Source organism: Kryptolebias marmoratus, linkage group LG1 (assembly GCF_001649575.2).
Source record: "Kryptolebias marmoratus isolate JLee-2015 linkage group LG1, ASM164957v2, whole genome shotgun sequence".
NCBI lineage: Eukaryota > Metazoa > Chordata > Actinopteri > Cyprinodontiformes > Rivulidae > Kryptolebias > Kryptolebias marmoratus.
In genome coordinates, this window is record NC_051430.1 from 22,306,919 (window position 1) to 22,322,177 (window position 15,259).

Consider the following 15,259-nt stretch of genomic DNA (forward strand, 5'->3'; position numbering starts at 1 on the left):
CTACCACCCACTCATTTGTGCTTTACTCGCGACCCTTCCCCTTCTGCAGTAACACTGTTAAGAACTTTAGTTGCCGGCTGAAATGTGTTTTCGGGACGCGTGATTAATGACGCTGCTATTGACCTCATGGCAGAACATTAATGCCGAATTAAACAGATAGCACCTCCATCTATCATCTAATTTCTCATGCTAAGCCGCTACTACAGCGAGCTACAGAAAATTGATTCTCTTTCATACTGTGCAGCTAGGCACTTTTATTTATACTCATAAGTACAAAGGCAAGTGTGCCCACACACATACATACAATTCGTCAGCTAGTATATCTTCTCCGCCATTCTCGTGAAGCAATCATGAGTGATTCAGCTGCTGAAATGTTAAAAAGATTAAACTTATCTCACCCTCTCTTCATTTCTTCCCTTTCAGGGTTTCCTGAATGCTGTGTTTGAAAGGCTAAAGCAGTTCTTGGAATGCTGTGAGTACTTGTTTCGTTCCCGGTCTTGAATCTTTGATCCTTGACTCTCCCTCCTGTAAACAAACACACTTATCAGTGTTTCATCTAGTGGATGCAGAAGGCACGTCTGAGATACTTTGACATTCAGTCTGGGCGCTATAATAGCTCTGCATAATGAAGGTGTCAAATTAAAAGTTGAACTGGAGTTATCCTTTTGGGTCTGATTTTTTTTTTTTTTCTTCTTGAAGGTAACAGAAGTCATTTAAATTTACCTTAAATTACCCACTGTCATTTAAAAGGTATGAAACATACTCAGAGAATGAAAGTTTTTGAAAATTGCTTGATCTTGTGAGAGCAAAGGCCTTTGCCAGAAAGCAATTTTAGCTTATCTAAAATTCTGTCCTTACTTGGCTACACCGAGCATTGTTTTTACATCAAAACTTGCACATTTTAACATGTTTTTAATTGAGGTTATACCCATTAAAACGAGATGATGACTCTTTTCCAATTGCCTGTAGGAGTGTGCTTAGCTTCAGGCTCCAACATACTTGGAACTGGAGTTATGATGGCGAAACTATAACTGTCTCCCAGAGGGCTAAACCGTCAGCTACAACAACACGGAGGGTTGGCATAACACTGTCCATACAGCCTGTGTAAAACCACAGATAAGCACCACTTTGAGATAATTAGGCTACATTACAGTATTATTTCAGGTTGAAACACAGACTCAGGTTTAGCTGCCAGTTTTCACGAAGTGGAAAAAGTAATAAATCTTATCTCTTCTTCTCTTGAGGTATTTTTTTTCACTTTCTGAGCATTCAGGTGAGACATTAGTGTTTGTGAGCATATTTTAATTGCTCACAAAAGCCAGATGTAAACACACTGTAAAGGGGCTGAAGCTTAATAGTTACGCTTGAGTAAGGTGGCCACACAAATGTGGTAAACTAAAGATCCCAAGTCAGATTTTCTAACCCAGTGTTCACCAGACACAGTCTGTGTTGTTGTGGATCACTCATCTCAAGCCTGAAGTTATACATTTCACAAATAAACTAATTTTGTTAACTAAAACAAGTAGTCAGAAACAGCCTAAAAGCCACATAGCCGCCAAGCCACATAGCAAAATATGCAGATTGTACCTTTTGCATTGTGCATAAATTCATTAATTCATTTCACTTGCAGTTCCAGATTTTATTTTTTTTAGCCCTAAATAGCAATAGATAAAATAGCCCAGAGGTTAAAGTGCTTGTTTCATTAGGTAAATGAGCATCATTCAGATTTGTATCAATACCAGCACTTAGAACTTGGTATTGTTATCATATTCACACGTATGGGTATCTTGAACATTTCAAAGTTGTTCAACAAATAGACAGACAAATAGACACAGTATCTAATTCACTTTTGAACAATAGCTGCATCCTAATAGAGCTGAGCAGCGTTTTTATTGTTGTATGAATGATGTGCAATGGAAACAACTTCACTGTTGGTGATTGTACGATTAACAATGTTCAGTTTTGCAAACTGAACCCTTAAATTGCTGGATAATTGGAAATTACCACCAGTAGAGCAGGCATTATTTTTGCAACTGGAGGAAAATGACTGCAATTTATTTTAGTTAATAGGCTCTTCAATTGAAACCTGAGGAAGGACTCTATTTATTGACGGGCTTTCTGTCTCTTTTTAATTATTTCACGAAGTGAATATTTAAAAAGCATCAGTAAATCCTGTGTTTTACGAGACAAGTTTGTCACAGCAACACCTTATGAGTACGACAACACCTCCAGCTTAAAAAAAGGAAAAAAAAGATTTTAAGATATGAGCCACAACTCTCCCTTCCAATATTCACTTTGCTGATGGCAGTGGAGACAGGTTCAGGGCCCTGTTGGTATTTGGGCCTGGCAGATAGAGGAAAAGGCAAGGAAGCTCATTGCTGGCCTGGCAAGAAATATCAGCTCTGCTCAGTCTGATAAGGTCAGCCAAATGAACGGGTGATTTTAGACCGTCTTTGGGATCCATTCAGGTGTCTGGCTTTTTTTTTTGTTCGACGTTTGTCCTCCAACTTAGCTCATCCATCAACTTCCATCTTCCACTATACTGTTATAAAGTATTTTATGAAAGTGTGCATCTGTCAAAAAGAATACCCTTCAGTTCTTTTATTATGTTTTTCTGTTTTGATTTGAAGATTTGAGACTTTTTAGATGTATGACTGCAGTGACTGATGACTTTGAATAACATCTCCTATCATTACTGGCTGTCTCACGCCAGAAAACAAAGGAACAGCTGCATGGACATGATGTCAAAAATGCCAGTAATGTTTATGAAATATTAATTTACATAATGACAGATTTATACAAAAACTTGAAAGAAAACATATGACTCTTTAGGCTAGATAACCCTAATTTCATTTTATGTTAGCATCTGATGGAAATTTAAGTGCATATAAAGCTAAAGGTACCAATAAACTTGCCTGTTTATGATGATTTGAGGAGTCCCAGGGGGCTATTATTGTGGCTGCTGATTTTATCAGGACAATTTCATAGAACGTAAACTATAAAGCATAAAACGTCTTTATTTGCTACAGCATCTTGAGTAGTTTTTATGAAGTCAAAGTTTTATTGTCATCAGTTCTTTTAATTTCTAACATTTCACTTTGATAAATATAAACACCAATAAACCAATAGGACTATACCAACACATCAAGGTGAAGTGGGTATTTTAAACAGAATATGTTTTAGTAAATGAAGAAACTTCATATCTTTATTCTTAAAAGGCACCTTCTCTCTCTTCTGAGCTGCTGTCTGGAGGATACTGTTAACTGCTGATTTAAAAGCAGGCAACACTTTACTGCACATTTTTTACATCAGTCCAGGATTTTTGAGATAGGTTATCACAACTTTACAATAAGTAGGTTGAAGATATTGTTTCTGCTTCAAATGTGTCTTCTTAAGAGCCCAGATGGCTTTTCCCAGTGAGTTCCATCAAGGTTCCAAAATACTTGAAAAATGTCATTTAATGTTGGGACTACTGACATAAATCTTCACAGCACTGGGTGGTTGTGTTTCAGGATGAAAGAGCAGTTGTTGTCCAATCAGAAGGTTGGTAGTTAGATCCTAGCTTTCTCCACTGTCATGTCTTTGGGCAAGGCAGGACGGTAAACCTCAAGATGCACACAATCTATACATCTGTGTGTGTGTGAATGGGTGAATGGGACTTGTATTATAAAAGCTCTTTGAGAGCTCAGGACTAGAAAGGTTATATATATATAAATGCAGTCCATTTACCATTATAATGCTGTTTTTGTACCAAGTGTGCCACTTCTGTAATAAGGCCAGTTGATGATTTTCTTATTTCAGGTCGCCAGGTTGGTCCAGAGAGCACATGCAGAGAAAAACTGGAGAAGACAATCATACTGTACACTAAAGTTGTGAGTTTACTAATATTAATAAACAATAAAGCCAGCTACATTTTTCACAAGGACATTTTTGACTAATAGAAGGTAGTGCCTAACTCTAGTGTTGTCTTTCAATCTTTTTCCATGTTTGATTGCTTTTGTACTTTTCTTTCATCTCCTTGAAGTTGCTGGATTTCCTGGAGTACCATCCATATGCATTTATCCCCCTGATCCAGCGCTCCTTGGAGTTTGCTGTTAGCTACATTTTCACACCTGCCGGAGAGGGAGTGACCTTTGAGCGCTTCATTGTCCAGTGCATGAGTCTCATCAAGATGATTGTGAAGAACGATGCATACAAGCCGGCTAAGAACATTGATGGTAAGATATAAGAGCTTTGACAGAGAAAAGAGCTCATATTCAGAAGGTTAGATTTAACATTCTGATTGAGTTTTTCTCTGATTTGGAAAAACAAGAGAAGATGCTACAAACGCCTCAAATCTGATCACTGACATTGTTTGAAATACCACCAGTGTTCCTGTTCTTCACTGCAGCTTTTGTTTATTTCAAGCTGTCGAAGAGTCCTTCGGTAATTTTCTTGTCAGTGAGGCATGGCATTAGCTATTTGTTGTTTCAGTTCATATGGCCTTTGTTATATTCATATTAACTTAAATTTAGGCAGAGTACACATACTTTATCCTGACATACGATGATTAAACAGTAAAATGACAAGATTTCAAGACTATTTTCCTAATTCTTGCCTAAAATGGAGTGAAATTAAGTAATTTTAGCATAAATTTAAGATTATACCTGGTAATTATATATGTTGTTAATTGCTGTCAATTCCAGCATTAATTGTAAGATGCTGGAAAGTAGAAAAAAAGGCAATATGACTAGTAAATCTCAGTCCAGTGTGTATATTCTGATTTTTAATAATAATAATAAGATTTTATTTTTTTGTTTCACTGACACTTTTCTCTTCGTACTTTAGACAGTAAACCGGAGAATCTAGAAGCTCACAAGATCAAGACCGCCTTCTTCACTCACCCCACGCTGACAGAGATTGGGCGCCGGCTTGTCTCACACTACTTCCTTCTCACAGAGGAAGAGCTGGCCATGTGGGAGGAGGACCCTGAGAGTTTTGGTAATTGTATAGCCCCTAAAACACAAGCTGAGTTCAAATGTCTGTAATAATAGTCTTGAACTGAGAGTTTACATCCATGTCCAGAACTGTAAGGGATTAGCGAGTTTAGCAGGTAAGGAAGTCCGCAGCAAAGCTTCCAGTGCAGACTGACTTTGAGAAGTGGATACAAGTTTTTTGAACTGAGAATAATATTTGATAATGTGTAGAATATATTAAATGTGTTAATGTGCTGGTGTTCAAAGCATTGGGGCTGCTAAATATTTAATGAGAAGGCACCGAAGGAGCTTCTTAAGGTCTGACACTGGTGCAAAGAACTCCCGGCTTATTACCATGGCTTCAATGACTGGAAATCTACACAGATCTAGAGCAGTTGAACATTATATTATGTATGTCAATGTATATACATCATTTGAACCTGTGGTTAAAGGCCCTTCTTTTATACAAAGTAGCATTAGTCTGTATTTTACAGTGCTGATTTTGGTTGCCTTAGAAAAACGGTGTAAAAAAGTAACATGCTAAAGAACATAAATTTGGTTATAGTTGGTTAGTTATAGTATTTTAGTCAGACAGAACCATGAAAGGTTAGAAATTCTTTTGTACAGTTATGGATCAGTCAGCATGTAGTGTTTCTGTTGTGAACCTTCAGCTTCAACATTTTCTCTTTTCTTTAGCTGTTGAAGAAACTGGTGGTGACTCTTGGAAGTACAGTCTCCGGGTAAGTTAAAACAAAATGGCACATGTACACAAAAGAAAAAACATTTATCTTTAGAAGCATACACAGAGAGTAGTAGCAAGTTGAAATGAAGCTAACTGGACTTCTTTGTAGTTCTTGAGATCATTTTGTCTTGGATCAAAACAGGAAATACAGAGTTCCAAGCTTATAAAATTTAAATATAAAATTTATTTTGTGATTTGTTGAGCTTATATGCAAATCGCTGTCCCTCTCATCCCTGCTGAGGGTCATTATGGTTTGATTGTTTGGGTCATTACGTTTATCCTTGCAGTCCAAGTCAGTCATGGTCCAACAAAACGTACAGAAAACTGATTGTTCTGATTCACAGAAATTGTTTGGATGCTCTGCTTTAAAAATTGGACTTGGCATTGAATGTTATAATTTTTGGAAACCTGGGGCAGACGTCTGTGCTTTGGTGGTCAGTAAAGTGTGTGGGAGACCTGAACCATACCGTACATTCTACAGATAGAGGGCTACAGAGGCCATCATGGAGTCTCTTGGTTATTGAAAACATCGTTGTAAACACTGAAATTGTTAAGGCTGAGTTGTTAGATTGCATTTACATGTTAAAAAACCATGTATTACAGTATTCCATTTTATTTATCAAGTTTTTGTAATTCCATCTGTTTTCTATAGAGCTATACATTAAAAATAGCAGAATCTGCAGCCCTGTACATGTTGTAGTCTTTGTATCTTCAGTGTGCAATTTATAGCCTTAAAAATGCTAACATTTTCTTGTAGTTAATAAAAGAATTTCTTAATATGTTCTATTTTAAAAAAATAAATAGAGCAGTATCTTATAATGTAGCATTTAGAACATTGTTCATATTAAATCCTGATGGAGCAGCTTATGGTGCCTGGAGCTTTATAGCTCACCTATGTGACTGAGTGTTGTTAGTTGGCAGGGGCCGATAATTAGTTATTACTAATGATATAATCCCTCATCCTTGGTTATATTTATTTTTTTAGCCTCCTTGTAATTTCTCTTTTTTTTCTCTCTCTTCTGTGTTGTGTCCCACTCATCTTGCCTAAATCTTTTCAGATGACAAATGTCTGCCTTGCGGCCAAGAATCCTTTCATTTAAAACTTGATATTTTCTTATAAAAAGATGCTGGAGACAGAAAGTTGGATCATAATTAAGTATGACCTATTAAATTGTGAAGTGATCTATAATTTAGAAATTCCTGCAGAAATAAAAAAGTTCTTTTAAGAGCTTTTTGCAACTTAGTTTCAACTTGCTAATCATCTCCGATAGTTTCAGGTTGGATTTTGCCAGTTACAGTGTATAATTTTCTTTTTTTTACATCATGGTTTATTCAGGAGGTTGGACCTTCTATCAGTAGTGCACCTTCTCTTATGACCTTTGTATTAGCATTTTATCATGCTAAGAAGGGTTCATAGATCAAGTGTCAGTTCTCCTGAATTTGCTACATGGTCACTATTTCCAGCAGTTGATTATAGATGACCTTTCACTATTAATATTATCATCAGTCTATGTAGATTAGAGGCTTTATCTTTGTCTTCCTCTTATAAGCTTGATAAGCTTTTCAGCTGGCAACAATGACCTGATACTGTGGTGCATGTGTTACATTTTCCTAAAGTGACCCAGCCCATGTCAAATATCTTGGATCTGTTTATTCTAATATTTTTGTGTGACATTTAAAGCCAGTAAACCAATGAATGTGACTGGGCCTCGTCTCTATTAAATAACAGCACCAACAACAAAGATTCCCTGACAGATTAATATTGCCTTTGTATTATTAAGGAACTGTTTATTTTTTGAACATAGAGCGCATAGTTTTTCTTATGCATTTGTTTTGCCTGCTGCGTTGTGCTGACGTCACCTATTCATGTGACCACCTACCAACACTCAGTGGATAACAAAGCCACAGGTAGCTGCAAGGCTTATGGTGAGTTGTGGTAATTAACTGTCTGTCATTTTGTTTCTTTCCACAGCCTTGTACGGAGGTATTGTTCCTGGATATCTTCCACAACTACAGCCAGACCCTGACACCAGTTCTACTGGATATGGTTCAGAATCTGCAGGGTCAGTGAAGTATCCAGCCACCTGTTGTCTGCTCAACAGATTTATTTTTTTTTAAAGTGAATGTCAATATTTTTCATATGCTATAAAAATGTATTCAGTTCCTAAATAATTTTGTACTCCAGTTCGAAATACTAGATGAGTCTCTTAAATAAAGAAAATATTTTTACTTTGTATGCTATTTGTAGTGCTTTAACAAGAGAGGATTTTAAAACACAAATATGTATCTACAGTGATGTGCAAAAGTTTTAAACCACTCTTATTTGTTTTACATTACTTCTAAGTAGCTAGACTTGCATGCAGTCATGTAAAGTGACCTCGATCAGCTGTTCTTCAGGCCTTTGGAAGTTCTTTTAAAGATTTTCTGTGGACTTTGGCTGCTTTTTCACTCATTCTCCATTCAGACCTTGTTCCTGACCAGAACACCAAAAGAGGGAAAGGTCACTCCTAAAAAAATAAAAACATAACCAGTATCTGAAAGTCATGTGCTTAAGAAACATAAAAGCAAATCCTGCACAGACCTGACAAAAAAAATCTGAGCGATGCATCGTTCTTCATTTAATAAACGGAACGCCAAGTTTTCAGCTGAAAGCTCTTTGGGAATCACCTTGTTAGTGCTAAAAAGCTATTTTGTCTGTCAAACCGTATCTTTATTATTTTTTATAGATTCAGCTACAGAAATGGGACCAGATTGTGTCTTTGTAACAGTCTGCCGGTAACAGAGTGCCTGAAGGTCCCATTTAAATGGCTTTCTTGTTAAGTTGTCTGTTATGTGTGGAGACAACAATGGTTCATTCCTTCAGTTATGACTCTTTTTAGTCCTGAATGATTCATAGATCAGAGTTTAGGGACTTAGAAAAAAAAAAGAAAATGTAATTCCTCTAAAAATGGTCAAGTACTGGATGGAAAAATAAATGAAAAGCAGCCGGAGTCAAAAAAAAAATAAACTTAAGCCTGAAAAACTTCATTTGGACCACTTCAAAAGATTATAAGAGAACCCGGCCTTTTGGAAACAAACTATAATGAAATGAGAAATGATTTAAGACTTTTGCATAATATTCTAAATATGCTTTATCCAAAATTTAACATATAAGTTTTACTTTGAAAATTCATATATTTTTGCTGCTAAATAAATGACTTGGTTTTGAAATATGCTTAACAGATAATTGTCTTATCTTGTTTATGCCTTGTTTAATATACCTCAGTGTCAGCTGGTTGGTTACAGGTTACTTTAATATTAATTTCTGACCTGAAATTTTTCCATAACTTATTATGAGTTTAACTCGTAGTAAATAAGACATACTTTATGCATCAGAAGATCACGGAACATGTTGCCTTTTTCATGTTGTTCTAAGTAAGTCACTGTTATCAGTAACACAGGATCTATAGTCTTGACAGTACTGTGAAGTTCTCAGTGATTACCTGCACATCCACTTCTTAACTCTCCAGTCACCAAGTCAGATACACACACGTTTGGCGCACAGATCCTGGTCTCCTGAGGGAAGTGGTGTATAGCTTCTGTCCTGTTGCTAAATTAGTGGTGCCATTGCTCACATGGGTTTGCTTCTGCCCATTTCTCTCAATCTACTTCCCTTTTTCTAGTGACAGGGTGGAAATTGGTTCTGCTGGAATAAAAGGGAGGGAAAAAAAGCCAGATTGAGTAATTCTATGATTGAAAGAAAGCATCCATTGATTTTTGAAGTCAAAGTACTGTACAGAGCAGGGACTAATGGAGACAGAGAGCATGGTGGTTAAATGACTTGGGCGTGATTGATACTGTGGGGTCAAGGCCTCTTTAAGTTTGAACTGTCGTATGATATGGGAACTGGATCCATTACATTCCACACACCATCTGTTGTCATTAAACAGTGCTTTTATTACTGCAAAAATATATTGCTTAGACTCCTAACCTTAAAATCCAGGTTGTCTTGTCATTTAAACTGCATCAAATGTATGTTTGTACGTTTTACAGGCCCAACCAATGTGGAGGACCGCGTTCAGCTGCTAATGAAAGACGCAGGTAAGAGTTGTTATTAAAAAGGCTGAAAATAATATTTAGGACGTAAAACATGTTTTTTTTTTTCAAAATAACTAATAATTTCCAATGTTTTTGAAATTCTTAAATCTTGCTTGCTTCTTGAATCTTAATTGTAAATGAATGAGCTACCACATGAACACGAGTCTCTTTCAGGATTACTGCATGAAAATTCCAGTGTAATCTTTAGATTGCCCCTATTTTTGCATTTGTATAATGAGCTCTAGTCTAACAATGCTGCTCTACCACTCAAGTCTCGAGTCTCTTATGTTCATGGCATTTTTTTTCTTTACTCTTCTTTTCCCCTCTCTACCTTCTTTTGCTATTTATAACTCCTTTGGCAGGCCCAGACTGCCACTTATTAGGATTTATGGCATACACGCATAAATCATTGTGTGCTAAGAGGGTCACTGAGACCTGGATACTTGGAGGAATCTCAGCAGTGTACTGACCGTGTTAATAAAAGTGAACACCATTGGTATGATGAAACAGTACAGTGATAAAGATGGTTCAGGAACCCAACATGCACTTAATAAAATCAGGTTTAATTATTATTTTTCAACAAAATTAATATTTAAAAAAAAGAAACACAGACAGTTTTGTATCAGGATTACGCCAGCCGTGTCACTGGTGAGCTTTTGGATCACAACCATTGTAATAAAAGTTATTTTTTTCTCCGCTTGACGAATTGCCAAAATGTGACAGATGAGACTGAGGCCCTATCCAAGAAAAACAGACATTTTGCTAAACAAACTTCCTTTTGCATGTGCGCCTCTCAATGTGTTGTACCTCAGAGTGAAAATAACGATTCCACTTTATGTGCTGGACTGGTTAAATATTGGAAGGAAATTAAAAAAAAAACATCATCAAATAGAAAATGAACTACGATTGTGTTGGGAGAATTGTTCTTTATGGTCAAAATCGTCTTCCTTTTTCTTCACACCTGTTAATGTGGATGCTATCACCACCTACTAACACCCTTCATGGGTGAAACCACACTTATTATCAGACTTAATTTGATTTCATGAATAAGCTAACAAATGGTGCAGGAGTAATTATTTATCCCGCAGTTTGTCTTTTTAAGACATTAGTGTTATCTCATACACAACAATATTGCCTACGAAGCTGCAGCAGTCTGCTTTAAATATTTCGACTAGCATTTCACCATATGAAATCCCTTTGAGGCATCATTGTGACGCTGTTATTGTGTGTCACTCTGGTTAGATGTGTTTTTAACTACCCTGACACCTGCTGTTACTGGAATAACAAAGGTTGTTGTGAGTGCATTGCCTGGTGTTGATATGTTTCTCTGAGGCCAGATTTTTGTCAGCATGATGGATGCTGCAACTAAGTAAGATGGTCACAGAACTTCATAAATGTGTGTCGTGGGCATCATAGTGAAGGTTGAGTTTGTAAATGGTGTGTGATGTAAAGGAGAGAAACATCCTTGTCCCCCTTTTGCCCTTGTCCCACATTCCTATTTATTTGTGATGTATTTGCAGCTCCCAGCGTGAGACGTCTTGATTTGATTTATAAATATGTAATAGTTTCTGGGATATGTGTGGCCTGAGAAGTCCTTGGCACTGCAGGTGATAGAAATTCATGACATAATTTTCTTTAAAGTGGTGTTTTAATTTTTTATATTGTGGATATCCACGAAGTGGATATGTTTTTTTTTTTTAGCAGTTCTTTTATCTGTCCCTAATTTATGTTATTAAAGGCTTCAGGGATAGCACTACCTTCCACTTCCTGAACTATTGTGCATTAAAAGTGAGCAAGTATATTTGAGCAGACCATTAGCTGCCTGAGATGCTATTTTTGAACATCTGTAAATGAAAAAAAATTGAACATCTTATTCAAGAGTCGCAATGATGCAGCAATGAAATAGAGCAGGAATTAATTAAAATGGATCCCCAGGGCAGGTAAAACTGTGTCAAAACATTGTACTGTAATTTGATAGCAGAAAACGAACTGAAGTAGGGGAGGATCAGTCCATCACAAACTTCTAAAGAAAGAATGCATCCACATTTAGTTGTTTTAGAATTTCTTGTCAGTTTTTTTCCATTTACAAAAAGTAGCTTCTTAAAGTTTGTGTAATAAGACTAATACCTGCCACTGTCAAGCTTGAAAATTGTTAGTAAATAAAATTGAAGCAATAGAAAAATGTCTTGTATTAAATAGTCTCCCGTCTTAAACCTTTTCCCCCTCTTCACACCGTGTTAGAAGTTGTAACTTTTTAAAGTAAAAATGAAAAATATTTTCCACTTAATTTTGTTCACGTATAACTATGGCATCCAAGCCTGTTTTATGTTGTTTTTATACCCATAATTCTTCCCTCTGTGCTAGGTAAGAGCAATTCATGTACCTATTTACAACCCCAAATGCCTCATAAGACGTTGACTCTTTTATTACCCTTTTTTTTATATATATATATATAAAGCTGATAGTATGTGTTAAAATTCACTTTTAACTTGAGCTACATGTTTTTTTTGCAGTATACAATGCAGTGGGGCTGGCAGCATACGAGCTGTTTGACAATGTGGACTTCGACCAGTGGTTCAAGAATCAACTTCTTGGAGAACTGCAAGTTACCCATCACAGGTATTGTGTCGGATGTTTTGCACTTTCAGACATTTGTAGCATCAGATATGTTGTAGAGTTAGCATTCCATCTTGGCTCTACTGTACGCTCAACCACAAAACTTGTGATACAAATTTCTTTACCTTTACCCATCTGAGGGTCTCTAAGCAGATGACCGTAGGCAGAATAGATTTTGTGACTGTGTGCAATAAATGTAGGCTAAAACTCTCATTCAAAAGGTGGTGCCCAACACACAACAGACGGAGAAGATCATGGGTCAGACAAGGACTGAATGGAGACAAAACAACAAGAACACTTGTTTTGAGGAAATTAATGTTTGATAAGATCCGTCATTTGGTTCAAAATCACCCTGACTTATTTTCTTTTTGTCTTTTTCATAGACAATTAACAAACCAGTGTGTTAATGCCATCTATTGAGTTGTAGTGAAACCTGCAGACCACTGAGACATGCTGTGCTGCAGCTGATCCAACAATCTGAATATGAGTAGCTCTTTGCATTGGCAAGATCCCCCATTGGTTTGTACACATTGACATGGAGAAGTATGTCAAGCCCTTTAACCTTTTCCCCTATATTTATTATAGCCAGTGGCTCGGTGAATGCATGCTAAAAAAAAAAACAAGTAACAAGTTCAGAGTCACTTTCTGTTTAGGCTATATTAACTTCTGCTGACAAGTAGAAACCAAGGTCATTGTGTAAGCACCTAGGTAGTCAAACAGGCTTCAAAACACAAGTGTACGATCTAGGAAGGAACTAGGTGACGGGTACAGTCAGAACAAAAAACCAACAGTGGGCTGCTTTATGAATGAATGTGGAAAAAGTTGTAAAAGGGGGAGAGTGGCCCGAGGTGAGGTGGCGTGTTTGAAATGAAGAACAAAGAAGTGCCCTTCACACTCAGACCCCAAGGTGAACATAACAAAAAAAGCCTACATCACTCAGAAGGTCGTCCGCTCAGGTTGGCGCTGACGTCAGAGTGCAAGCGTGTTGATGTTGATGCGACCCTGAATCCACACTGCAGGTGTGAGCGAACCCTGCACTTTTATCTGAATCTTTATTCCTTTGTACTTTTTGAGAGACTCCCATCCACCATTTTCTTTCTGTTTGAAAAATAGAACTCACCAGTAAATCTTGTGATCTGTTACTACAAAGATTAGGTTAATCTCCACTATTATCCTTTTCATTCCTCCTGTACTGAGGTTCCACTCTACCCTGTTTTCTTAGCTTTTTTACAAACTTTTTTTTTTTAAAACATAACCATCTCTTGTCTTTGTAGCTCCATCTGTTCAAATCTGATTACACTGGTTACAATGTTGTATACCATCTTCCTAATCATGAATATTTCGTGATATTTTCAAAATTTATGAGGATGGTTGGCTTCTAGTTTTCCACACTATCTCCAGTATGGTCAAGTTCTTTTCAAATATTTACCCTTGACAGCATTAAAGAATCCGATTAAGCATTTTTTTAAAATCGTTTTTGTCAAAGAGAAATTGTCTCTATTCTAAAATTTGTTACTCTTTTGATATCTCAGTCTCTTGTTCATTTAAATAGTGATGAAAACACGTGTACAAAAGCTCTGATCTTATTGTAACTGCTGAAAAAAATGAAGGGGGCTAAACACTGGGATGGGAACAAAAAGAAAAGATAAAAAATAGTAGAAAACCAACGAGAATGTGCTCAAAAACCTCAAAAACTGTCATATTTATTTTTAGTTTTAAAACCTTCTAAGCTTATTAACCAGAAAAGCAGGCAGCAGAGTGGCATATCTGCTAAAAGCAGATTTACACTAATTGGTGATTAAACTACAAAGATGCAGAGCTGTTTTTAAAATAAAATGCATTTCCTTTGTTGATTGCTGAAAAGAGTGTGGCAGCCTGATTATAACTGTTTGCATTATAATTTTGTTGTTGGCATTAATCTCCTTAATGAAATTGTTGATTATGTAAAGACAACCCTGCTCCTATTCTTAACTGTCTAATGATAGATTTTATAAAAAAAAAAAAAAAAGATGCCCTTAGACGTTAACCAATTATTTGGTTGTGTTTATACATGGTTATTGTAAAATTGACCAAATCACCCTGATTTTGTTCAAGGCTGCTACATAAAGGTTATGTTTCTGTCACATTTAAGGTCTTCTTACTGTCTTTTGAAGAGGTCTCTAAAGGGGGAAATGTAGATTCCGTCTGCTTGTTAAAAGAAGCGAACATGTTTGATGATCTCCTTCTCAAGTGGAGTTTTGCTTCTGATTGAAGCAATCAAAAGCTTTGCTTTTCTTTTGTTCCATCTTTGTCTGCATTCACTGTTCTCTGAGTGTGCGTGTTTTCACTCTGTCAGTACATCATCTTGTTTGACATTCTATCACTATTCAGTATTGCATTTTCAAATCTCAGTGGAGTATGAAAAAGTATATTTATACCTGCATGTGGAGAGAAATAAGCTGCCATTAAAGTTCATGAATAGCAGCTCATCTTTATTGACCAGGGTAGTTTCTATAGGTAGTAAAGGCTTCTTATTTACAGTTCTTACTTTTAAGAGCTTATATATACGATGCACTGTCACTTCTATTTCTATTTTGTTTTTATGTTTTTGTCTAAAAGCGAATATTTGTAAAGATGCATCATTTACAGCTCGCTTGGAAAACTTCACCACAGTATTTTCTCCAAACACAGTTCATTTAGAAATAAACAGTAACTTTAACTTTCTTACACAACAGTGGTCATTCCAAATAACGGGGCATATTTAGCCTTTTTATCAGAACTTGCTTATGTTTACTGTATAGGTGAATGCACCTTTTTATCAATGCAGTTTTCATTGAATAAAATAATAACTTTAATCATGGTTAAGTTATTATTAGATATACAAAGGACT

The 15,259-nt window shown here is 36.3% G+C and overlaps 1 protein-coding gene across 2 annotated transcripts in view; it reads left to right on the forward strand.

Moving 5' to 3' along the window:
* ipo11 (importin 11) overlaps positions 1-15,259 on the forward strand; it is a 100,171-nt gene that overhangs the window by 21,514 nt on the left and 63,398 nt on the right. For both annotated transcript variants that reach the window (XM_017431267.3, XM_025009375.2), the window contains 8 exons: positions 424-472; positions 3,802-3,872; positions 4,025-4,217; positions 4,828-4,980; positions 5,652-5,695; positions 7,670-7,760; positions 9,730-9,777; positions 12,288-12,393. In XM_017431267.3, the coding sequence (XP_017286756.1) occupies positions 424-472; positions 3,802-3,872; positions 4,025-4,217; positions 4,828-4,980; positions 5,652-5,695; positions 7,670-7,760; positions 9,730-9,777; positions 12,288-12,393 (755 nt within the window). The remainder of the gene's footprint in view (positions 1-423; positions 473-3,801; positions 3,873-4,024; positions 4,218-4,827; positions 4,981-5,651; positions 5,696-7,669; positions 7,761-9,729; positions 9,778-12,287; positions 12,394-15,259) is intronic.